The sequence below is a fragment of the Monodelphis domestica genome, chromosome 1 (assembly GCF_027887165.1).
Source record: "Monodelphis domestica isolate mMonDom1 chromosome 1, mMonDom1.pri, whole genome shotgun sequence".
Lineage (NCBI taxonomy): Eukaryota > Metazoa > Chordata > Mammalia > Didelphimorphia > Didelphidae > Monodelphis > Monodelphis domestica.
Genome location: NC_077227.1, coordinates 459,804,483 through 459,829,726, shown reverse-complemented (window position 1 = coordinate 459,829,726; position 25,244 = coordinate 459,804,483). Strand labels below are relative to the sequence as shown.

Here is a 25,244-nt window from a genome sequence, read left to right as displayed (position 1 = left end):
TAATTACATGTATAAACAATTTTAAACAACTGTTATCTGACATTTTGCAACCCAGATTCTCTCCCTCCGTGCCCTCCCCCATCCCTGAGACAGTAAATATTGACATGGTTTTGATTCTGTCACTGACTTGTATGGATTTGGGCAAGTTTCTTCCCTCTGAATTTTTGTTTTCCCATTAGGAATTGGACTAGGCTCTGCTAAGTTCCTTCCCTTCCTTACAGCATAGGAAATTCGAGGTATTGTTACAATCTTACTGCTGTTGGTATACAGACACAAACAATTAGGCAGGGATAAGAAAGAGGGCAACTTATGTCAATTAATTCTACTTCTTTCTCTGGCACCCAAAGTGAAAGTGCCTTGTTCCCCTTGTGAATAATGCTACAACTGGTCTTATTTAACTGTATATACTCTATAGATTGATGAGAAGTGAAAAGGAGAAAAGGGCATTAAGGGAGTTAGGAAGAAGTGAGGGAGCTCCTGTTTCAGAATTCAAAATATATCAATAAAGGCAACTAATATTATATACATATGTAAATTGGATGAGTTCATAAAATGTTTTTGAAATAACTGAATTTAGTTGCAGTTTTTTTTTTTCAGAAACACACAAATACTACGTGTTGTCTGGGATTTCAATTTTATTCACTTATTTTAAATCACTACTATTTAATACAAAAAACATGCCACATGAAATAAATGTTTGATCAAAAGAAAGGTAGGCTCAGATTTCACAATGCCAAACAAAAGTGCCATCAGTGCTTGGAAAGAATAGGTTTTCAATAAATATCAGTCAAGTGAATGGATTGATAACTTTCAGTAGATATATAATTCATCAATCAACTCGTGAAAAGACATAAAAATTCACAGAGAACCTAAAGCAGCCAATATATTATGCTGATAACGAACCACAGTACAGATGTAAAAACAATTATTTAATTTTAAATTTAATAATACAGATTTAATAATACAGATCAAGTCAAGTTCTTTTCTCCAAGTCATTATTGAGAAGTTAAATACAACCTCTGCATGGAGACCTAGAACATTTCTGTTCACTCACATTTCAAACAAAAACATTTACAATCACACTCCTCTTAGGATACAATGGGACAAGTTCTCCAAATGCCAAAACTATTACCTGAGAACAAATCAACCCTCTTTGGGAGCTGGTGATTGTGTGATAACTGAAGTAGCAACTTATAAAACTCTTCTTGGCAGAAAAGAGTTCATGCTGTTCCTAAGAGAGACCTACCTACCTTTGGGTCTTAGACAGTCTGGCTCGGGGCATTCAGAGTAGACTGAACGGGATGGGAGTATAATGGGTGCTCCAAAAGCATTCATTGAATCGCAGGGAAATACACTGTAAGCAAATTCTATTGGCCTTTTAGCACATAGCTTAGCAAACACATAATTTTCCTGGAAATAGGATCCTGATCATCCATTGGTAGGTTAACTTTTTTTTTCCAAGTAAAACTTAAATAGATCAGAGGATTTCAAAACAAAGGAGACCTCAGAGGTCAATTAGTCTCGCCTCCTCATTTTACAGAAGGGGAAACTGAGGCTTACCTAGTGAGCAGCAGAACTGCTTTCTGAATCCAAATCCTCTGATTCCAAATCCAGTGTTCTTTTTACTACCCTTCCCCCCACCACTAGTAGGTCTCCATTCTAGGTCCAGAGCTGCCCAGTGAAGCAGGAGCTGCTGCCATGGTGACTCCAGTGCTAGAACTACAGAGAGAAATGACTGCTCTGAAAAGGCAGTTTTCTGAGAGCTAGCTCAGCAAGTTTTTCTCCCTTTAATTCTTTCAGATCTATCATGGCTGGACCTGACTCGCTTAGAATTTCCTGACTGAGCCTGCTCCCCTGGTCCTGTTTACCCGATCTCTCTCCTACTTCTAGGAATGAGGATGTCAGCTTCAAAGATGGAGCCTGCCATATGGCAGAGAGATTTCAGGGAGTGAAATGTCTTGAATGTGTTAGTTTGGGCTCAAAGGAGGAAGAAAGTCAATCAGGCAAAAATAGCTGCCACCATCAGTAACGTGACCTCTCTTGTCTTATGTGTTATAGCCCCTCTTGGCCTTTATTGCATCCCACCTTATATGTAGGTAGAACACCCTCAAGGAGATTACCTTAGCTGATGACAGACTTCTTGAGAACAGGGACTATACTGGCAGTCTTGGTTTGTTTTTTTACCTATGATAATAATACCTTGCATGCATGTAGAAGGTGGTTTACATGTTTGCTTAGGCTAACTGGATTATTTACAAATGGAGCTCTGTTACAGGAGATAGGACTATAGATAGGGTTCAGAGGCAAATAAAATTAGAACATAAGAGTTATGAGGAAAGGTTAAAGTAATTAGAATAAGAAAGTTTAGTTGTTTTACTGAGTACAGTAGGCTATTCCTCCATCTCCACTGAAGAGAAAACAATGCAAGATGCTTAAACTGTTCAAAGAGAATTCAGAGGGTTATAAGGAAAGTCAAAAGACAGTGGCATATGACAGAGAATAAGACAGAAAGAGAGTAAAGAGTATGTAATATTCTACTCTTGAGACGAATAAAGTTGTCTAAGATGATTTAAGTATGGTCTTGCTCAGGGAGAATCTATATTTTATGGAGCAAGGAAGGCTGCTCTAAATGAGAGCATAAAAACCTTTATTGAAAACAGGCATTTGAGCTAGACCTAGAGATGGGAGGCCCTGGGTTCAAATCTGCCCTCAGATACTTCCTCGATGTGTGACCCTGGACAAGTCACTTAACCCTCATTGCCTAACCTTCACTACTCTTCTGCCTTGGAACCAATATACAGTATTGATTCTAAGAGGAAGATAATCGTTTAAAAAAACAAACTGGCATTTATGTCTACCTGCTAAGTACCCTTTGACTAGGTTCAATATTACTGAGTTGAAGTGAAGTAGATATTTAGAAAACCTGGGATTAACATTTTAGTGGTATTTGTAAGTAAGAGAATGGGAATTAGTACCTGAAGAGGAAGCTTTTTGTTCAGCATCCATTAAAGCTTTGCTTTCCCCTCCTGAGAAAGGTGATGGTCCCAAGGTTCAGAAATAAGATGTACATGGCCAATGTTAATGTTAAACTTACGTTACAAGGCTTTTCTTTTTTAATGGGGGAAGGGGGAAAAGAGGAATGTAGCAATAGGGTTGCAAAAAAAAGAAAAAGAAAAACAAGAGGGTCAGTGAGATATATATATTTTTTAATGTACATGAAAAAAAGGAAAGATCGAAGGAAATAATAGAATAGCTTTGAAGGTGACATGCTGAATTTATTGGATATGTAAGAGGAAAGTCAGCTGTATTACTTTCATGTCTGATCCCCATTTTTTCTGGTCTATTTTACATAAATGCTCATTTTACCTGGTATACATTAAGCTCAGGATTTTCAAAATCACAAAGCACACAATTCCCCTCTGCTCCTAGCTCTGGTTCAGTTTCCCTCTTTAAACTTATTGACCTTTGCTGCCTAAACTTCTCCTCCACCATTTGGTTTCTGTAACTTAGTAAGAATAAAGCAACCTAATGCTAAAGCTATGAATGGGAAAAGAGAGAGGAGTTCTATGTAAAGATCCAGTAATCCCAGGGTCCAAAGACAACCAAATATTTCATTTCTTTCTTTCTTTTCTTTTTTTAAACCATCACCTTCTGTTTTAGAATCATTACTAAGTATTGGTTCCAAGGCAGAAAAGCAGTAAAGGCTAGGCAATGGGGGTTAAGTGACTTGCCCAGGGTCACATAGCTAGAAAGTGTATGAGGCTAGACTTGAACCCAGGACCTTTTGAATCCAGGCCTGGCTCTCTATCCACTGAGTCACACAACTGCAGATGTTTCATTTCTTATGGACATTTCAGATATAAAATGGGTATCCTTTCTCTGAGGTAGGCTCTCGAATAGGGCACTCACTATCTGGAGTAGGCTCAGTCTGCACAGGTTACTTTTCTGTTCTGTAAATCTAGTTGAGAGAGGTAAATCTAAGAAGATCAAAATATTCTAATTAAGTAATTGCCAGCTTATTCCCCAAATCCACTTCTTTGACTAGTCATTTCATCAACATTTCCTGCTATTTTACTCCTTGAATTGGAAATTCAAATACTCCCCATTTTTTTCCATCTTTTTTTAACCCTTACTTTCTCTCTTAGAATTGATACTAAGTATTAGTTCCAAGGCAGAAGAGCAAGTAAGGGCTAGGCAACTGGGGTTAAGTGGCTTGCCCAGGGTCACACAGTTAGGAAATGTCTGAGACTAAACTTGAACTCAAGACCTCTTGTCTCTCTTGGCCTGGCTCTCTATTCACCGAGACACCTAGCTGCCCCTAAATACTCATACTTCTTACTGCTTCTCCTAGTCCCTATAAGTTACCATGGGTCTACGGGAACTCGTAAGAATGGGGTCAGAGTCAAAGGAAAAAGGAAGAGACAAGAGCCCAAAGAGCCAGGACTTAGCTCCACCAAGTTTAAAGCACTGATTAGGCCCCTGAATGTCTGATGGGACCTATATGAATTTCCACCAAGTTCCACCTTTACTCCTAGGATGTTTATTTGTTCCTTCCTAACTGGCTACATCTTCCTTTGGTATGAGGCTGGTCTCAGTCAGAAAGACCTAATTTCAGGTCCTGCCTCTGACTCATCCTGGCTATGTGACCCTGGGCAAGTCCCTTAACCTGTGGGCAGCCCTCTATGATGGTGTTTCAGAGAAGGTGCTGACTAGAATTGGCAGGGGGGGTCTCTTCATCTGGTCTCTATCTACCTCTCACCTATTACAACCAAAGCAGTTACAGTTTGAGAAACAAACTTACTTGTGGATGGTGGGGCAAGGAGACAAAAGAGTTAAATTAAAATCAGAGTCTGTTAGATGAAGTTTGGCTCAAGAATTTCAAAGTTGACATGTATTTGTGTCAACTTAATGAAACGATCTTGTTTTTAAAACAATGGACTTGTTTTCCCCTCTGTGCTAGCACCTGTGTATCATTCCTAACTGTGTCCTGTGGCATGGAAACAACAAGGAAAAAAAAGGCTTACACTGAGAGAAGAGGTTCCAGGATATGTTTTTGCCCAAGTTCCTTTATAAAGGAAGAAAATGGGCATCAGAAATTGGCTACTTCCTGCATCTGCAGTCCTTTGATGTTATTGATCTTGAGTAAATGAATTCCAGAGTTGAAACTTGCACAAAGTAGGAAGGAGAGGTCACAGACGGCCAAAGAAGTCAAAGGGCCAGATCCATCCAGAGGGAGGGTAAAAAGGCAGGCTAGAGAAAGGAAGAAACCGTTAGTTTCTTTGGAAATGTGAGCAAACAATGCAGGTGTGGACATCTTTTCATAATCTACAGTCTAAGAGAGTTGCCTAGAACACTAGAAAGATGCCAGTTTGTGTCAGAAGTAGTTCTGGAAGCTTGTGTGACGCTGAACAAGCCACTTAACCCCCATTACCTAGCTCTTGCCACTTTTCTGCCTGGGAACACACAGTACCGATTCTAAGATGGAAGGTAATTAGCAGTTCTGAGCCCTGGCCTGGAGACTAGCCCTCCATCCACAACATCATGATTCTTCATGAGGTATACAGGACATAAATATATAGGGGTATAATATAGTACACTACAATATACTCTCGTATAATACAATGATACTAGCAAACATTTTTCAAGATTTGCAAAGCACTTAAAATATATTATTTCACTTCAATTTCACAATAATCCTTTGAGATAGCTACCAAAAAGCTTTATTTTAATCAGCATACGTTGGACAAGCATTTATTACATAGCTACTACTATTCAAGATCTTGATGGCTGTTATCTACCAACCTCCAGGACACTCTCCTTCCTTCCTCAAAGAGCTCAATCAGTGGCTCAGTCGTTCTCTCTTTTCTAACACGTGCCTTCATCCTAGGAGGCTTTGACATCCATGTTGTTCCCTCCCCATACATTGTAATTTGGTTTCTCACTGTTTCCCATGACCTATTTCTCCATGCCACTTCAGCCTCACACAGGCGGGGTCAGACCCTTGCTCCTGCCATCACCCCACAAATGTTCCATTTCTACATTCAGGAAACATTATTTCTTTTCTAATTTACTTTTCTGTAATTCTACCTTTCACTCTGCCTTATGACCCTTACCCTTTTCTCTCTCCTCTTGGTGACTTCCAGGCCCTCTAGCCCTTTTTCCCTGAGCCATCACACCTGTATTAGTGCCACATTCTCCTCTCATCCCCATCCTGACTCCGTGGTGAACTCAGATCAACCCTAGACAGGCTCTTCTATCAAGTCCCTCGCTTTCTTATTCTGTCATCAGTCATGACTTGCCAAGCTCCAGCCTTGGATTTCTTCTACTATCTGCTGCCTCAGTTCCTGTTCTCTTGCTAAATGGAGCTGGAAGGAATCAGTCAACATTTTCCACCTCAATCTGGGCCTCATTGCAGCAAGACAGCCGTCATGCCTCCCTAATCAAGTCACTCTATAGTGGTTCTTTCAGCCCTGCCTCAATTCTCTCATGGCTTACCCTCTCAGCTAAGAACCTTGCCTATTTCATTGAAAAAACTGGGCCATTTCTCAGGAGCTCCCTCTTCTCCCTCACTCATCTCATATCATTCAGATGCCTCTTTTATCCATCTCCCATCATAGAGTGGCCTTTCTCCTTGCTGAGGCAAATCCTCTACATGCAGAAATGATCCCATTTTATCTCATCTTCTCCAGAAAATCACCCCCTCTATCATCCCCACTCTCTCAATCTCTCCCTGGTCCCTGGCTACTTCCCTATAGCCTACAAAATAGCATCTGTGTTTTCCCCATCCTCAAAAAAACTTTCCCTTGCTTTGTGCATCCCTGATGACTACCATCTTAGATCTCTTCCTTTTCAGGGCTAAATTCCTTGAGAAGGCTGTCTCTATTTGGTGCCTCCACCTCCTTTCCTTTCACTTTTTTTTTCTTAAAACAAAACAAAACCCTTACCTTGTTTTGGAATCAATACCGTGTATTGGCTTTAAGGCAGAAGAGTGGTAAGGACTAGGCAATGGGAGTTAAGTGACTTGCCCAGGGTCACACAGCTGGGAGGTGTCTGAGGTCAGATTTGAACCCAGGACCTCCCATCTGCAGGCCTGGCTTTCAATCTACTGAGTCATCCAGTTGCCCCCCTCCCTTTCTTTTTAAAGCTGCAATCTGACTTCTGTTTGACTTTGTTTGACTGAGACCCCTTTCTCCAAAATGCTGAATGATCTTTGAAATGCTAAATCCAGTGGCCTTTTTTTCAATCTTCATCTTGACTGATTTCTCTGTAACCTCTAACATTGTCAGTCTCTCCTTTTCCTCAATGCATCTCTAGTCCTTTATACTCCTCTCTCACTGTTCTTCTCCTAGGGTTCTGACTGCTCCTTCTCAGTATCCTTTGCTGGATCACCATCTGGGCCAGGTCTGGTAAATCTAGGGTGTCCCCAAGGGCTCAGTCCTGGACCTCTCCTCTCTTTTTTTGCCATATTATTTCACTTGGTGATCTCCTCAGCTCCCATAAAGTCAATTATCACTTCTATGCAGATGAGTTTCATTTGTTCTATCTCTTTTAGCTCCAATCTCGCATCTTCAACTGCCTACTGGACATCTTGAACTGGAAGCCCCATAACTAAAACTCAGCATGTCCAAGGCTGAAATCATTATCTTTTCCCTAAAACTTTCTCTCCTAACTTCTCCAATACAGTCACAGGCATCCCCCTCCTCTTAGGTACTCAGGCTTACAACCTGGGTGTCATCTTCAACTCACGCTATCCTCCCTCCAGAGCCAGTCTAGACCCAGTGGATTCTACAGCTGAGTCTCTCCTCTGATACACTATGACCCAGGTGCAGGTCCTCATCACTGCAGCAGCCTTCTGGTTGATCTTCCTGCCTCAAGACTGCCCTTCACTTAGCTATCAAAGTAACCATCTTCAACTCTGCCTCCTGGCTTCCTTTATTTAAATCTTGGCTAAAATTTTTTCAAGAAGGCTCTTCTGGTCTCCTTAATGTCAGTGGCTTCTCTCTAAGACTACCTTTATGGGACAGCTAGATGACTCAGTGGTTAGAGAGCCAAGGGTAGAGTCAGTAGGACCTGGGTTCAAATCTAGCTTCAGATCCTTCATAGCTATGTGATGCTGGGTAAGTCACTTAACCCCCACTGCCTAGCCCTTACTGTTCTTCTGCCTCAGAACCAGTACTTGTATCAATTCTAAGACAGAAAGTAAAGGTTTAAGAAAAAATTACCCTTGTACATATCTTGTTTGCACACAGTTATTTGCATATTATCTCCCCCAATTAAACTATAAGCAACTTGAGGACAAGAGCATGTTTTTGCCTTTGTATTCTCAGCACTTAGCCTATTTCCTGACACAAAGAAGGCACTTAATAAATGCTTATGGAGTTAATTTGAACATTGGTAAGGTGTTATACTAGGAAAGAAACAAAACAAAACACAAAATGGTGTCTTTATTTAAAGGGCTTATATTCTACTGAAATATAGGACATATAGATAAGCAAATATGAAATAATTTGATGAGGGGGAAAAACCCTAACAACTGGAGGAATTAAGAAAGACTTCAGGTAGAAAGTAGTAGGAAGCTAAGAAGTCTGGAAAGCAGAAGGATGAGTGGAGGGAGGGCATTGTAAACACCAGGGCCAGGCTATGCAAAGACATTTTTATAAATTCAGAAACAGAATGAATGAGAAGACTCAGGTTCTCATCCTGGCTCTATCAATGACTCTGATTTGGAATAAGTCATTTTATCTTTGAGCCTCAATGCTCTCCTGTCATTTCTAAGGTTCCTCCTAACTCTCATTATTTGTAATTTGTAATAAATGAGGGTAAATCAAATGCTAAAACAGTATTTACTAAACATGTATTAAAAACTGACAACTGTGGGGAAACTGAGAGGACTTCCAATGACTTGTCTCTGAAAGAGATCATGGAGAGAATCTTTGCTTTTGGGGGAGCCCAGGTAATGAGAGAAAGTGTGGATACTCATCCTTAAAGATCTTCTTGGAGTCTTGCTCCAGTTGGCTAAGAGATAGTCATTTAAAGGCCACTGAATCTAGTTTTGTGGACAAATCCAAAAGTTTTGCCAGTCTTCCCTATGGATTATTTGAGCAAATAATCACTACAAAATGAACTCAAAGTGGAAAAAATCTACACTCACACTCAAAGCTCACACATTCTAATGTTACCTTTCCTGTTCACATTGTTTTTGACTGACTACAATTTTGCCTCATGCCCTTACATCTTTGCTCCAGGAGTCAAGCTAACTCCTACTTCTGAAAAATAAGTATTCTGAATGATTTATGTATAAGAAATAGGATTCAAAGTTTTCTAGTTATTGTCTAAATAGAATCTAAATAACTGTATGTACTTAGCATACAGGACAGAATGTGCTAACCCCTATTAATCTGGGTAACTATGTTTCCTGAAATGTTTTTTCCTCTGGCTTTTTGGTTCTCTTGTGCATTGAAGTGTTAACTATGCTACCAAGATCTGAACATCCAAGCTGCTTTTGTGAAAGGGAGAGCACTTTTTGGTTTGTTTAAACCCTTACCTTCTGTCTTAGAATCAAGACTAAGTATTAGTTACAAGATAGAAGAATGGTAAGGGCTAGGCAAGGGGGTTAAATGCCTTGTCCAAGGTCACACAGGCAGGAAGTGTCTGAGGCCAAATGTGAACCCAGATCCTCCTGACGCCAGGGCTAGCTCTTTATTATCCACTGAGCCACCTAGCTCCCTATTATTTTGAGTATTACATTTTACATGTGAATATGACATAAGGAATATGACTTTATATACACAGATACAAGATGCATTTAAAATGCAAAAGGCTATTTAACTGACTCAGGAGTGATGATACCTGCAACGTACCACTATTATTGCATTTATTTACCAAGGGGGTAGGGAGACAGGGCTCCCAGGATCTTAGTGTGACTCTATAATCATTTGGAAGTTAGACTTCTAATGAGGCAGGCATCAAATTACATATTTGATATATTAAACCAGTGCAAGGAGAATGATAAAATGATTAAAAGAAGTAATTATTTCTGCTGTGGGGCTTTTGGAGAAATGTATGATAGGTCTCTCACCTCCAGTATCTCTGTTCCAAATCTTCACCTTGGAGTCAAATGATGAGGTAGCAATGGCTGGCGTTGGAATTAACTCAATCGGCAGGAAAACACAGGATGTCACTGTCTGGAAATGTCCTTTATACTCACATATTTTACTTCTAGTCTGTCGTAGATCCCACAACTGCAACATAATGACACAAGGTTTAAAAAGGAAGCACTTTACATATTTTCTTCTAGTCTCTTATCTGCTTTATTTCTCAGGACATTCATCCAGTCCTCCACCATTTTGTCCATCCACTGAGTAATACTTACTGAATACCATGTTCAAGGCATTGGCCATTCATGAATATTGTATAAGGAATGTGCATTCTATAGGTTTCATTGATGTGAATACTTTAAACTCTTCTTATTAGGGGAAAGATTGTTGCCAAACAGACAGCTATAGCCCAGGGAGAGCATGAAGTGGCCCTGCTGCCCAAAGTACCCTGTACTGGATCTCTATGGGGTGCTTAAGAAAATTAATGGGTAAGAGGTCCTTGCTATAAGTATAAAGTATATGAGTAGAAGACATAAGCATACTGCCTCTGTCTTTTAGTCACACTGTGCAGATGATGTATAAGAAATATAATGCTGGGGTAGGCAGATGGCTCAATGGATAGAAAGACAGGACTAGAGGCAAGAGGTCCTGGGTTCAAATTAGGCCTTAGACACTTCCTAGCTATATGACTCTGAGCAAGTCACTTAACCACAATTGCCTAACATGTAACAGTCTTCTATCTTAGAATCAAGGAAATTGAGGATTAAAAAACATTTTTTAAGAAGTATAATGTCCAGGGGGCAGCTGGGTGGCTCAGTGGATTGAGAGCCAGGCCTAGAGACGGGAAGTCCTAGGTTCAAATTTGACCTCAGACACTTCCCAGCTGTGTGACCCTGGGCAAGTCCCTTAACCCCCATTGCCTAGCCCATACCACTCTTTCTGCCTTGGAGCCAATACACAGTATTGACTCCAAGATGGAAGGTAAGGGTTTAAAAAAAAAAAGAAGTATAATGTCCAGAATAAGGGAGGCAATAGGCCCCCCCCAACCTGGGTATTAGTCTGCTTGGTTGGTGGAAGGGTATACTAATAACCAGGGCACATTCAGAGCAGTGAGACCAAGATGGTGAAAGGTTTAGCAACCACGTCCTTTAAGAAACAGGTGGAAGAGTGAGGAATGTTTATAGTGGGTAGAAGGGGTTTAAGAAGCCATGTTTTCACTATCTGAAGAGCTGTCATGTTGCAGGAGTCACTTTTTAATTTTTTTTCTCTGTATAATCTCTTACCGTTGCTTCACAGCCTTCCCCTTCAAAGCCACTGCTACAGGAAATGCAGTTATAACCATCTGGACTGACATCACAATAGGTCTGAATATGCTGCTTTATAGGAAATCTATGAGCCACTTGCAACCCTCGACTGTCCCAAATTCTGAAATGGAAAGGAATGCTAACAAAGTAGGTTAAACATTTACAATATGCCTACAGGAGAGAATCTGCTAGCATAAAATCTCTGGCTCTTTGCTGCAGAACCAGAACAGAATGGAATGTCCTGCGTTGTCTAGGCGACAAGGTTCCTTGGAACAGAGCTGGCTACTGGTGCAGAGGCACTAAGAAATGAAAGCAGTTGCTGACGTCTTGGAATATTCTATTCAAAGCTTTAATTGACAAGATTTATAAAATGACTTAATTTTTCCAGGTAATTTGGGACTGGTGACTGGGCTCTAAGCAAACCATGAGATCTGTTTTGTATGTGATAAGGAAATCATTCTAATAGAGCTAGGTATTATTCTAAAAATCAGATATAGAAGATTTACAGATAGTCTCTAATTTACGCATGGACTCAATTCATGGGATTATTTCCATTACATCTTCTTGCATGGTTTCCGGCACTTTCTATGTGGAGTCTATGAATATACACTATTCTCTTAATTCCATTAATTATAATTCTAACTCTGCTCCACATTTAAAAGCAATACCTTTCCCATCCTACCTCTTTTCTAAGCTATTTTCGTGATGATAGTGATCTCTGCACCAAAAGGGAAAGAAGAGAATAAGCTATAAACGCCTGTTATGTGCCCAGCATTATGCTAATCACCTTATAAGTATTATCTCATTTGATCATCACAACAACACTAGGAATTAGATGCTATTATCTCCATTTTATAGTTGAGCAAACTGAGGCAGAAAGAGGTTAAGTGGCTTGACAAGTCTTCCTGAATTCAGGCCCAGAATTCTATCCACTGTGCCCCTCAGCTGCCAAAAAAAGAAGAAACCTGAAGCTAAAAACAGGTCTTTTGTTAGAGGTGAAGGGTACAGTCACAAAGAAGTATTAGGCAGCTAAGTGGAGAGAAGAGATCAGGCAAAAACAAGCTCCTCCAATCATGGGGACATGGTTGCAGACTGTAGGGGTCTCCTAGCTAGGGTAGTACATGGGCCAAATATGAAATTTCAAGGAGCCAGAAGGTTCAGCAGAGGAATGAAGTGAACAATAAAGGACAAGAATCAAGTCATATAAGCATGCACCCAGATGCTCTATTCCAAAAACTATCAAGGTGAGCTCTACAGATCTCTACTTCAACAGCAATCCCACCTGATGATTTTATCTTCGGAGGTCTGGAGAATAAGTGGTTCTCTAGGGATCCAACACAGATGAGTGACCTAGAAGAAATAAACTTTTAAAAACTTCAAGAAAAATCCTACCAAACTCCTTAATCTCTCTCATAATCTCTCCATAGTTTCTAGCAAATCATTGTTCCATAGAAAATAGATAATTATAATATTTTAATAATGTGTATAATAACTATTATATCATATGATTCATATGTTATATTCTATTATATATTTTATTTTTATATATCAGTTATATATTACTATATTATATAATATCCATATATTATTCGTGTGTGTGAGTGTGTGTGTGTGTGTGTGTGTGTGTGTGTAGGCAGTTAGCTGGCACAATGGATACAGCACCAGGCCAGCAGTCAGGATCATCTTCCTGAGTTGAAATTTGGCCTCTGACACTTATTAGCTGTGTGACCCTAACAAGTCATTTAACTGTTTGCCTTAGTTTTCTCATCTGTAAAATGAGCTGAAGAATGAAATGGCAAACTTCTGCAGTATCTGCCAAAAAAAACAAACAAACAACTCTAATAGGGTCATGAAGAGTGAAACTGGACTAAAATGACTAAATTAAAAAAAATAATAATAATATAATAATTTTCCCAAAGAGCTAGCAAACATGCTTTTAAGACACTGTAAAATTTGCAGCCTGTCTTCTTTTTTAACCCAGCATGGGTAAAAAAACATTTTCCAAGCATCTTCTATGTAATAACGATTCATTTATTCCTCTCTATCTCATGCTCTCCTACACAATTAATTTCAGAATTTGGGAAAAAGAATGAAAGTAGCTCAGGAAAGGCACTATATGTCAGACACAAAAATAAAATTTTCTGATTACTTTGTAAAACCCAACAAATGATGCAGGCATTTATACAGTCTCTGCCATTTATACAACTGTAACAATTTTCTACTACCTGGTTGACAAGCCTCCTTCCCTAACTTCAAATCCTTTCTTTATGGGGATCAACCAGAGATCACACTATAAACTATTCCTGATTGTAATCTGACTGCAACTAGTTAGCAAAGTCACCCTATTTCTCTCCTGTCATCTGTTCCCTTCCATCCCAGGGTTGTTTTTTTCTTTTCTTATTTTTTTCATATTAAAATATTATCTGATGATCCATGTTATCAGGCCCTATGTATTATGGGCAGTTCTTAATGCAAAAAATGCAGTGTCTAAAACCTATGCCCAGATGATTTGAAGGGGAGTCTGGAAGGCCAAATAAATAAACCCATGGCCAAACCTACTGCATCTCTGAGGACTCAATCCAAGGGAAGCCAGAATTCTATCTTTTCTCATTACTAATGTGGCCCCCTGCTGGTTTGGGCATATATGATAGTTTTCAAAATTAACACAGTTCTTTCTGTAAAGGGGAGAACAATGGGTCAGTGAATTTTCTCTTATAACCTAGTCCCGTTGTTGGTGAACCTATGGCATGTGTGTCAGAGCTGCTCCCCATCCCATCTCTATTTGCTCCTGAGGAAATTTCTCTCATCATCCATCCCTCTGCCAAGCAGCCCAATGGGAGCACTTCCTCCTTTCCCTGTCTGGGGTAAAGGGGTGGCTGTCACATGTGGCATGAGGGTGCAGTTTGGGCACTAAAAGGTTTATCATCATTGATCTAGTCTTTATAATCAGGAAATAATGAATCCATGCATCTAAGTAAAGGCAGGAGCTACTTTGGATAATCTTCTGTATACAGCAGATTCATAATCAGGAATGATGAAAGCTTTTAAAGCCAATGCATTACTATATTAAATGAGAAGGTATGTAGGGTATTTTATAAACCTTAAATGCTACATAAATATTGGCTATCATTATTATGTAGAATCATAGAAACAGTACTGTTAGGGCTAATCCTTTGAGATTTTCTTTATTTTTTTTAAAACCTTTGCTTTCTAAGGCAGAAGAACAGTAAGGACTAGGCAACTGGGGTTAAGTGTTAAGTGGTGTTAAGTTAACTTGCCCAGGGTCATACAGTTAGGAAATGTCTGAGGTCAAATTTGAACCCAGGTTCCCCCCAACTCCAGGCCTGACTGAGCTCTATCTACTTAGCCAGTGATGGCAAACCTTTTAGACACTGTGTGCCATCCCTTCCCCTCACCTCCCACCTGCCACTGCGTTACCCCAGACAGGGTTGGAAGAAAGGGAGTGGCTAAATTCGTGCTCCACTCAGGGGAGGGAGTAAGTATTTCCATTGAGCTGCTGAACAGAGGGACAGGGAGGTGTGGCGGAGACGGGGAGGGGAGCAGCTCCACTGAGTCCCTCTACCTTTCTAGTGACTAACTCTGGTGGGAGATGGTGTATGTGCCCACAGAGAGATCTCTGCATGCCATTTTTGGTAGGTATGCCATAGGTTTACCATAACTAAGCCATCTAGCTGCCCCTATCTTAGATATTTTCATTTTTAATCCTTCATTTGATTAAAAAAAAAAGAATCATGTAACCATGGAAAAACATTCTAACTTATATTAATTAAATTAAAATTTTCAAATCAAAACAAAAAGATAAAAAGGAAAATTAGGCCCAGAAAGATGAAGATTTTTTGTTTAGTATCACACAGCTAGTCAGTAGCAGAGCTGGAAATAGGCCCCAGAGACCCACTGACCTCCCATCTGGTGTGTTCTTGCCTCTGCATCATGCTACCTATTACAGACATGGATTTTTTTTTCCAATTTCTTACCAGGTTTCTTGAAATGGTAACCTTTTGAAGACATTCTCCAGTGCTTACATCCCACAGGCACAGTGTATTGTCCCGAGAACCAGTACATATCTGTGAAGAATCTATAAATGGTTTTGAAAAGATCATAATTTTAAATGGAATTTAGGAAAGCACACTCAAAAGGAAAAGCTCTGCAGGTTAGAAACAGGTTTAATGTAAGCTTCACCTGGATTCACAGCTAATCCAGTAACAACCATATCATGGCCTGGAAACTGTTGTGCTGGTTGTAAATTTCCATTAAACTCCCACATTATTGCTGTCTTGTCACGAGATGCACTGAAAAATTGGTTTGATCCTAAAACACAGGCTACCTGTTAAAAAAAATAAGGCAAAAGATCCACAGTTTTATGTTCAGGGTAGACAATTTCAAAAAGAGAGAAAAGCTATGTGCATGATTCTCTTATTAAACGTAGAACACTAATTACTTTTCCCATAAAAATCCTATTGATATTCCTGATTGTAGCAAGGTGGTGGTCACTGGCTCTTGAAAGTCAAGCTAATACAACTATCTTTTGGAAGTTCTACAAAACTGAGAAGGTCTACAAAACTACATGAGTGTCCAAGGAATAACCTAAATGTGGAAAAACTCATTACAAAAAAATCTGGATGCCTGGTGATGAAAGCTTTGGCCACAGCAACCCAAGAAACAAATATAAATACAAAGTACAAATACAGAAATACAAAAGGAGCTTCAGTGCTCTATGGCCCCTTCCACCTCTCCAGTGATGGGGGAAGAGTATGCTAAGGGCAGACAGTGATAAAGATGATCATCTATAAACATTAATGTAACTGATGGTCCTCTTGGCTTATAGTGAGGGAACTGATAATCTACTGGAGAAAATGATCCTTTAATATTTTGAAGCATGTATAGATCTCAAAGGAACTCCTGCCTCCACTGATGGAACTGGCTTCTCATTCATGCCTTTTAATTCTGTACAAGGCCTGTCCAGGTCCTTCCATATGTACTTAGAAGGGTATCTACCTAATATGCTGGAGGCCTCCCTTGAGACTATTTGTTCTGAAGGACTGTAGCTATAGATTGAGGTGTTGGGGCACAAGTAATTGCTCCTTAGAACTGAGAGAAACAGCAGGTTTGTTCCATGATGCTGCATTCAGGGTAGAAACAGAAATGGATAGACCTAGGACTGGAAATAAGAAAGTGTGTACATGGCTCCATCTTAATATAGGATTTCTAACATTTCATGGGTTCTGATGTAGTATTCAGGCTGGTCATCTGTTTCCCCTCCACCTCAATCAAGCAATAAACATTTATTAAGTACCTCCTCTATGCAGGCACTGTATGAGGCTCTGGACATACAAAGACAAAAAGAAAATGGTCTTTGCCCTTAGGGACCTTACATTCCATCAAGGAAAATGACATGGACACATATAAGGAGATATTAAGTATATGTAAAGTAAATACAATGTAATTTTTTGGGAAAAGTATTAAGTGAGGGGAATCAGGAAAGGCTTTGTGAAAGAGGTGGTGTTTGAGCTGAAGGAAATGAAGGAGAGGAAGAGGAAGCAATGAGGAGGGATTACCTTCCAGGAATGGGAAAAAGCCTGCACAAGACCATGGGAATGTGATGTGTGTGAACAAAATGAAGAGGCCAATTTGGCTGGACATAATAGTGAGGGGAAGGGGGGAAAAGTATAGGAACAAAACTAATTCAAGGGGGAAAGGTCACTGTCTTTCATCATCTTGCTTAACAGCATTCCTGTGCTATATAAATTATATAAATTACTGGTAAAAAGCTGCCTTACATTTAAAGTAGGAAAAGATGCCAAGAGAAAGAGAAGAGTCTGATTCTATCATTATCTCCCTAAAGATAATCAGCAATTACTTTTCTATTAAACCTATCTTCTTATTTTAAAAATCTTGATATGGATAATCTATACATGTATCTAATGTGTTCTTAGAGAAAAATGATATGGAAACTGAAATATTTTCACAGATAATTGTCATCCAATCCTTCACAATCATAGTTAATTGAAAGGTGCAGAGAATGAGTTCCCACTGTGTTGATTGTTGATTATGAAAAGCATTCAATATGGTAGCAAAACATAGTCTTACAGGGTCTCCTCTAATGAGGAGTGTGCATTTCCCCTGCACACTTAAAACCCTATTAAGATTTCTGATTGATGCAAACATAGAGATAACTTTGTCCAACAATCTTCTGATTTGTGATATCAAGAAGCAAAGCAACAAACAGGGACATATATGTATGTATATGTATATATATATGCATATGTACATTATATATATACAAATAAGTATGTGCATATGTGCTTCTCAAAGATATTTCCCACAATCATGGAAGATATGATTATGATGATTATGTAAGAGCCAAACGTAAGAGGGATTCCCTATGAATAGTGAAACCCTCCAAATGTGCCTGTCCTTGGATGGAATTGATCTGATTGCATCAAGTCCAAAAATACCACAGAGTTTACATTTAATAAGATTCATAATCATTCAAAAGAGATGGACCTATTAATTTATGCAAACCCTCCAAAAGTATACAAAGAATGCTTATATATAGAGTTGGATGAGCAGGCCATTAATCATTCATCAGCATATGTATGTTGGCTGAGTACTGCAGTTGGATAATGAGTTAGACATAGAACTGAATAGGAAGAAGAAAGAGGACTAAATTGTATCTGGGAAACTGCAAAGTGTTTTCAGTGATCTGAAGCTATTCCTTGAGCCAAAAACCCATCTTCTTGATGTCATGAAATCAAAATCACAGGTGTAAAAAGGTTTATATAAGTAACCTATAACATACAGTCCTACAATGAATTATGCTCAAGAAGGGGCATATATCATTAAGGAAATATTTTTATTAGAAAAGTATGTTGGCCATGAAGCAAGAATGAAAGATAACAGATGAAAAACATAATTCATTAAGAGATGAATAATAGAGTTGCTATAGCAATGTCCATGAAATGTTAAAAAAAAAGTTCTGGAGGAAGGTCTTTTATGGTTTATTGCAGGCTGGGGGGGGGCAGGGAACATGAACAAGAATTATACAAGATAAGAACACATAGAGGAATTGATATTTGTGCCAACAGAATATCAAACTCCTAAGAGATAAACTGAGAACTTGTTAGAGACCACAGGGTCAGTTTTATTCCCTGTCTCTGAATCTTTGTTGGCATGGCTCCCTATCTCTCTGCCTGCTGAGATCCTACTTACCCATCAAGACTCATCTGAAATCCTACCTACTTGGTGAAATTCTTCCTGTTTTTCTGCTCTGTTATTTACTTAGCACTTTATTGTATGATGCTTTTAGACATCTCTTGTATTGTTCTCATTTTAAAAATTAATTCATTTAAATTTTTCTTGTATATAAATCCTGTCTCCCTGATTAGACGGCAGTCCCTCTTGTCTTATGCCTCTTTTGTATCCCTCCCAATACATTAACAGAGTCCCTGGTACTGCATGCACCTATGCAGTCAATTAAAATTCTGTGACCATGTGAATAATGTCAGTTGAATCAGGAAGAATTTCCTCTTCTCTGATTTGAGGGAGAGCTGACTCTGTTCTCTCTTGCTCATTACCTGAGCTACTATGAATAAAAACAGAAGTCAGATGTTTTATACTTAGCAAAAATGATGGGATGAGTAGTATGCTCTTCTTTTCCTAGAGAAGGGACTTGCTGTATCAACAAATTTAGAATCTTCCATTATGATTAAACAATCAATTAATTGGAGGGGTGAGAATTAGCATTTATTTAACAAAATTTTTTTTAAACCCTTACCTTCCATCTTGGAGTCAATACTGTATATTGGTTCCAAGGCAGAAGAGTGGTAAGGGCTAGGCAATGAGGGTCAAGTGACTTGCCCAGGGTCACACAGCTGGGAAGTGTTTTGAGGCCAGATTTGAACCTAGGACCTCCCATCTCTAGGCCTAGCTCTCAATCCACTGAGCTACCCAGCTGCCCCCAGAATTAGCATTTATTAAATGCCAGGCACTGTGCTCAGTGCTTTACAAATATAATCCCATTTGTCTCTAACAATAACTCTGGAGATCTCCATTTTAGAGATGAGAACACTGAGGTAGGCAGAAATTAAGTGATTTGTCCAGAGTTACACAACTAGTGTCTGAGGTTGGATTTGATCTCAGGTCTACCTGACTCTGACCCAACACTCCATCCACTGGGCCACTTAGCTGCAAATAAATGCCAATAAACATTTATTAGGTGCCCATGATATATCAGGCATTGTTCTGGTTCATAGAGATATTAAAAAAAAAAACCCTAAACAGCCCTTGCTCTCTAGGAGCTTATATCCTATTGGAGAAACAACATATATAGATGTGGGAAAGGCATATAGATTTAGATATATATATATACATATACTTAAATGTATACAAAATAAATAAAATCAAGATAATTTGCAGGGAGAGGTACTATCAGCTGAAGGAATCAAGAAAGAAGGTGGTACTTTAGGGAATGTTTAGAAGAAAAATATATTCTAAAAGTAGAAAGTAAAAAAAAAGGCTGATATACTTGAAGGAATTGGGGAGAGACATAGAAAGGCATGGAGATAAGAAAGGACATGTCATGGGGCAGGAACACTAGATGGTGTTTTGACTGGACAGTAGAGTGAAGGGAAGTAATATATAATAAGACTGGAATGGTTGATTGGAGACAGGTTGTAAGCAGCTTTAAATGACAAATGACTACAAGTAATATGGACTTACTAATTCTGTAGTACTAATTAATCCTCTAGTAGTTCAGGTATTTTGTTTTTGACTGAGTTTGGACAAACTCTCTTATACAATGACAATTCATCACCACCCACCTGGACTATTTTAATAGCTTACTGGTCTCCCTGTTTCTGTTCTCTCTTCTCTAATCCAGTCTCCACACAGCTGCCAAATGGATATTCATAAAACATCTGACCACATATATCACTCTGCTAGTTGAAAATCTTCATTTGTCAGGGTTGGGGGGAAAGGTGGGAGAAAATTTAAAACTCAAAATTGTAAACAATGAAGGTTAAAATTTGTTTTTATATGTAATTAGGAAAAAAACCTTTAAATTAACAAAATCTTCATCTGGTTCCTAATTATTATCTGTAGGATAAAATGCAAAAATCCTCAGGCTTTGTATAGCCCCTGCCTGCCTCTCCAGGCTTACTTCTCATTACTTCCTTTCAAAGACTCTCCACTCTGGTCAAATGGGGCTTGCTAGCTGTTTGCTCTATACAACATTCCATCTTTTGCCTCTTCCTTCACATTTGTGCCTCTGCCAGGGGGTCATTCATATACTCCCTGCCTCCTTCCCTCTGCTGAGTGTTCTTCAAAGTATGGCTCAGATCCAACTTCTTTTTCTGATCCCCTCAGCTGACAGTGCTCTCTCTCCATCTTAAAAATGATTTTCTGTCTTTATATAAAGTTTACTTCTTTGGGCACATAGTGTACCTCCCCCAGGAGAATATAAATTGCAAATACTTTGGAGACAGAGATGGTTTGATTTTTGACTTTGTCTCCTCAGAGTCCAGATAGCATCTTGTACATAGTGGGTATTTTTAAATGTTGGTTGAATTCAACTGAATATACCTTGGTGATTTCCCCTTCATGTCCTTTGAATTTTTTCAGTATATCTCCAGATTTCCAATTGTAAGCCACAACCATCTGTAAAGAGAGAGTGGTTAGAACCATTTACCTTGACCACAATATTTTAGTTCAAATGAATATAAGTACAGTTCATAGGCCTCCAGCCCCTGCCCTTGCATTACTTCTTCTCAGTATCCTTCAACCTCATACCTCTACACTGTGAGTGGTTTCATCCTTTCCTTTGGCACATCATATCACCCTGACTGATTCCATTTAATTTACTTCGCTGTCCTCTCATCACCTTCATTATGATCTCCTATTCATCTCTTCTCTCTGTAGAGGCTAAGCTCAAATATAAAGATCTAATAAAGTAAATTCAAAAGTGTTTATAGAAGTTGAGGTTTAATGCATTAGCCTTAAAGAAAATTACTGATATGTCTTGTTTTCACATCTTGTTCTATTATGGATATACTCTCCCCATCATTCCTACCTGATATTGAATCTCCTTTATAACATGTAAAAAGTTAAGCAAAAATAAACAATTAATGATCATTTTTAATGATATACACATTCTAAACTCTGTAGTTTGTCACTTCTCTGCCACTGAGATTGGGAACTGTAATTATTAGAGTATAGCTTCCTTTTATTGTTCTTTTCATTTATGTTTCTGTAGTTATTATGTATATTTATATCCTGATTCTTCCCATTTCTCTGATTTCATCAAATTCACAAACTTTTCCTAAACAGTAACATTATATCATATTTGTAGACCCCAATTTGTTCACCCATTCCCTAATTAATAGACCTCTCCTTTGGGTCAACTTCTTTGCTGATACAAAACAAAATGCTTCAATGCATATTTTTCTTTCTATCCTTATCCTTCTGAGGGCATATACTCAGAAGGTCAAAAGGGATAAACAATTTAGTTACTTTTCTTGAAAAAGCCCACATTGTTTTCCAGAATAATTGTTCATTGAACTTTTTTCCCCTAAACTCTAAATTCTGTCTTAGTATCAATTCTAAGACAGAAGAGTGGCAAAGACTAAGCCAGTGGTGGTGAGCCTATAGAAATCATGCCAAAAAGGGCATGCAGACCCCGTTCTGTGGGCACACCTGCAGTCACCCACCAGAGTTCTTTACTAGAAAGCCAAAGGGACTTGAGGCAGAGCTGTTTCCCTCCCCCTCTCCATGTGCTTGAGGACATTCCTTACTTCCCTGGCCCCTCTGCCCAGCAGCCAATGGAAATGCTTCCCCCCCTTCCCTCTCTGGGGTAAGATGCTGGGGGAGGGGCTCACTGCTGCCTAAGGGAGCAGAGCAAACAGCCTGTTGAGTCTGTGGTGAAGGCAATTCCCATGGTGGGGTTGGAGAGGTGCTAGGTATGAAGGGAACATAGCTCACAGCTTAGCACATAGCTGGAGGAGAGCAAAGTGCTGGGGCCACTCTCCTCCCCCTCTCCATACCTGCCCCCCCCCCTGCCCAGCAGCCCAATGGGAGCACTTTCTCCCTCCCCTGTCTGGGGTATAAGGTGGAGGGCAGGGCACTCAGTGTCTGGGAGTGGGGAACAGGGCCCAGTACTCCATCTCTAAAAGGTTTACCATCACTATACTACGCATCAATCCAGGGGGTTAAATTATTTGCTTGGGGTCACAAAGCTAGAAAGTATCTGAGGCCAGATTTGAGGTCCCTCTGGAAGTTTGCTGGGCTTTTAAGAAAAAGTAAAAATAAGTTTCTAAGGACAACTGTCCTCCATTCATTGTTTAAGAGTAGTAGTCAATCACATATGCTACAATGTATGTATGTATGTACAGGTTTAATGTCTATTAATAAAGTAGTTGTGGACATTAGAAAATAGTAAAAACATTGGAAACAAAGCAGTCACAAGCAAAAAGAAGTAATGGTGTTCAGGGGAGTCCTAGAAAAAAGGTGTAAATACACTTCCCAAGAGGGAAAGAAGGCTATTAATATAGAACCAACAGATTGAATAATCTAGTTTAGCTAATCAATAGTCCCTAAATCTAGAACAGCCAATTATGGCTACTTTTTAAAAATCATTTTTTAAATGTCATAGAACCAATAATAATATGTACTGTTTCTAAGGCAGAAGAGTGGTAATAACTAGGCATTGATTGAGGTTAAGTAACTTGCCTTGGGTGACACAGCTAGGAAATGTCTGCAATCAGATTTGAACCCAGGGGCTCCTATCTCTAGGTCTGGCTCTCAATCCACTGTACTCTTCCCCCTCACTTCTAATCCTAAACTTTTAAATTCTAATTTTCAGATTATTAATTAGATTTAGCCAAATCTCAGTCTTGTTACAATTCGTGCAGCCATGTTTACCTTATCTTTTCCTCCTGAAACACAAATAGCTGAATTCAGAGCAGTAACAGAGCTGACAGCATCAGTGTGAGCTGGTTTGTATTCCTGGACCACTTTAACAGAACTATTCTCTTCCAGGTATCCTTCAGTTCTGGCAAAGAGGGGATTCAAATCACAGGGTGAAAAATTTCAGGAGGGTAGAGGAAGAAGCCACTGAGACCAAGAGAGTAGCACAGGGAAAGGAATGGTCTGAGTTGGGGTCAGGATCCCAGAACAACTTAAGTAGGAGGACTGAAGCACCAAAAATGCTGAGGGCAGTCAGATACTAAAAGGCTTGCTAGCAATTGGAAATTGTTATTACTCTGTAAATGCCCAGAGAAACTAAATAAAAGGAAACTTATTAATACTCAGACAATTTCCCACAAACATTTGCAAGTTCTACTGGCTTAGAAACAGGCACTATGTCAGACTTACAGGACATATCTACCTTAATGGAAACACACCAGCCAGTCCTTCAAAGGATGGTAATTCAGCCTCACTGGCCATCCTCTCTAAGTTCTTTTGTTTAGTGAAAAGATGATGTGGCTCTGGGCTGGAAAGCTTATGGAGCCCTGGGTTAGGGCAAGATCACACTGTACCTGTATTTGTAGGTGTTGTGTTTGATTTTGCTATGGAGTTTCCCCATGGTTGCAAAGTACACTCAGTCAACACCTGTGTCAATACAGCATGCCACTGTTGGTATCTTTGAGCCAGCATCCCTGGAAATAAATAGAAATTATGTCACCTGGATATAAAATAATTCCACCAGTGATAAAGAAGCAAGAGTAGATGGTCAGAATATAATCACTACTGGGCATCCAGGTTTGTTACAAAAGACTGTAGTGCCTTTTGATTTTCTTTCCATATCAATGACTGAATGAATCGACCAATAAATATTTGTTATCTATTATATACCAGGAACTATGGGGATGGGAGTACAAAGAATAAAACAACACAATCAGTTTTGTTAAAATGCCTATTTTGAAGATACAAATTTTGTGGCAGCTAGATTGCTCAGTGGATGGAGCACCAGGGCTGAAGATGGGTGGTCTTAGGTTCAAATCTGGCCTTGAGCATTTCTTAGCTGGATGACTGACCCTGGACAAATCACTTAACCCTAATTGCCTAGCCCTTCCTGCTTCTCTGTCTTGGAACCAATAGATTCTAAGATAAGAGGTAAGGGTTTAAAAATGCAAATTTATTTCAATGCAACTGATATATTAGGAAACATTTTGAACAGAATGCAAATTTTGAGTTTGCTTCTGCCCAATTTCTTCAATGAGAATGATTGAGAATGCAGAAAACTGCACCATTTCACAATAATTCACAAGCAGCAATCCTTCCAAAGTCCACTTTTGCAAATAAAATTTAGGTCTCTGTCATGGTAAAGTGCTATATTTTTGTACTTCTAATGCAGAAGAGGCTGTGGGTGAAGAAGGGCTGGTCCTCACTACTCCTTCTGACTTGACCTTAGACAGAGACCCTGACTTGCTCCTTACATGACCCTTCAAGGGGTGGGGAAGGCATAAAGGGAGTTCAAGCAATAGCTCATGAAAGGGGCCACTAGTATTTACATATTATTTATTTAATTAAATTAATTATTTAACATGAACAAAACAGTGCTGTTTTGTATCAAGTTCCTATCTTTTTTATGTATCAACAACCAAATTTTTTGAGCATTTTGCCCTTAACCCTACTTTCCTTGTAGTACTTATTAAAGAGATTTCACATAGCATGTGTGGTGCCGTTTTTGTCCAATAATAGAGAAATGGATTGTACCTGTTCTCTATGCATTTATATTCTAATTATTTTTATATATGTCACATATAATAATTTTATAGTCTAATGATGAAGACTATAAATGCATATAAAAATATAAATAACAGCACAT

The 25,244-nt window shown here is 39.1% G+C and overlaps 1 protein-coding gene and 1 long non-coding RNA gene across 11 annotated transcripts in view; one reads left to right on the top strand and one right to left on the bottom strand.

Moving 5' to 3' along the window:
• Window positions 1–617: 617 nt before the first annotated feature.
• The window catches only part of WDR31 (WD repeat domain 31), a 28,974-nt gene continuing 4,347 nt past the window's right edge, over window positions 618–25,244 (bottom strand). For 8 of the 10 annotated variants that reach the window (XM_007475009.3, XM_007475011.3, XM_007475015.3 and 5 more), the window contains 9 exons: window positions 23,953–24,072; window positions 23,336–23,465; window positions 21,002–21,076; window positions 15,602–15,746; window positions 15,397–15,497; window positions 12,684–12,751; window positions 11,381–11,522; window positions 10,079–10,241; window positions 618–5,250 (listed from right to left, as the gene is read on the bottom strand). In XM_007475009.3, the coding sequence (XP_007475071.1) occupies window positions 5,090–5,250; window positions 10,079–10,241; window positions 11,381–11,522; window positions 12,684–12,751; window positions 15,397–15,497; window positions 15,602–15,746; window positions 21,002–21,076; window positions 23,336–23,465; window positions 23,953–23,999 (1,032 nt within the window). In that variant the 5' untranslated portion in view covers window positions 24,000–24,072 and the 3' untranslated portion in view covers window positions 618–5,089. Of the gene's footprint in view, window positions 5,251–10,078; window positions 10,242–11,380; window positions 11,523–12,683; window positions 12,752–15,396; window positions 15,498–15,601; window positions 15,747–21,001; window positions 21,077–21,208; window positions 21,361–23,335; window positions 23,469–23,952; window positions 24,073–25,244 lie in introns of those variants that run through there. The other 2 variants (XM_007475017.2, XM_016428492.2) reach the window with 2 other exon arrangements.
• On the top strand, window positions 11,521–15,702 carry LOC103092169 (uncharacterized). Its single transcript, XR_458319.2, has 2 exons — window positions 11,521–11,789; window positions 15,400–15,702. It is a non-coding gene; the product is annotated as an uncharacterized LOC103092169 (long non-coding RNA).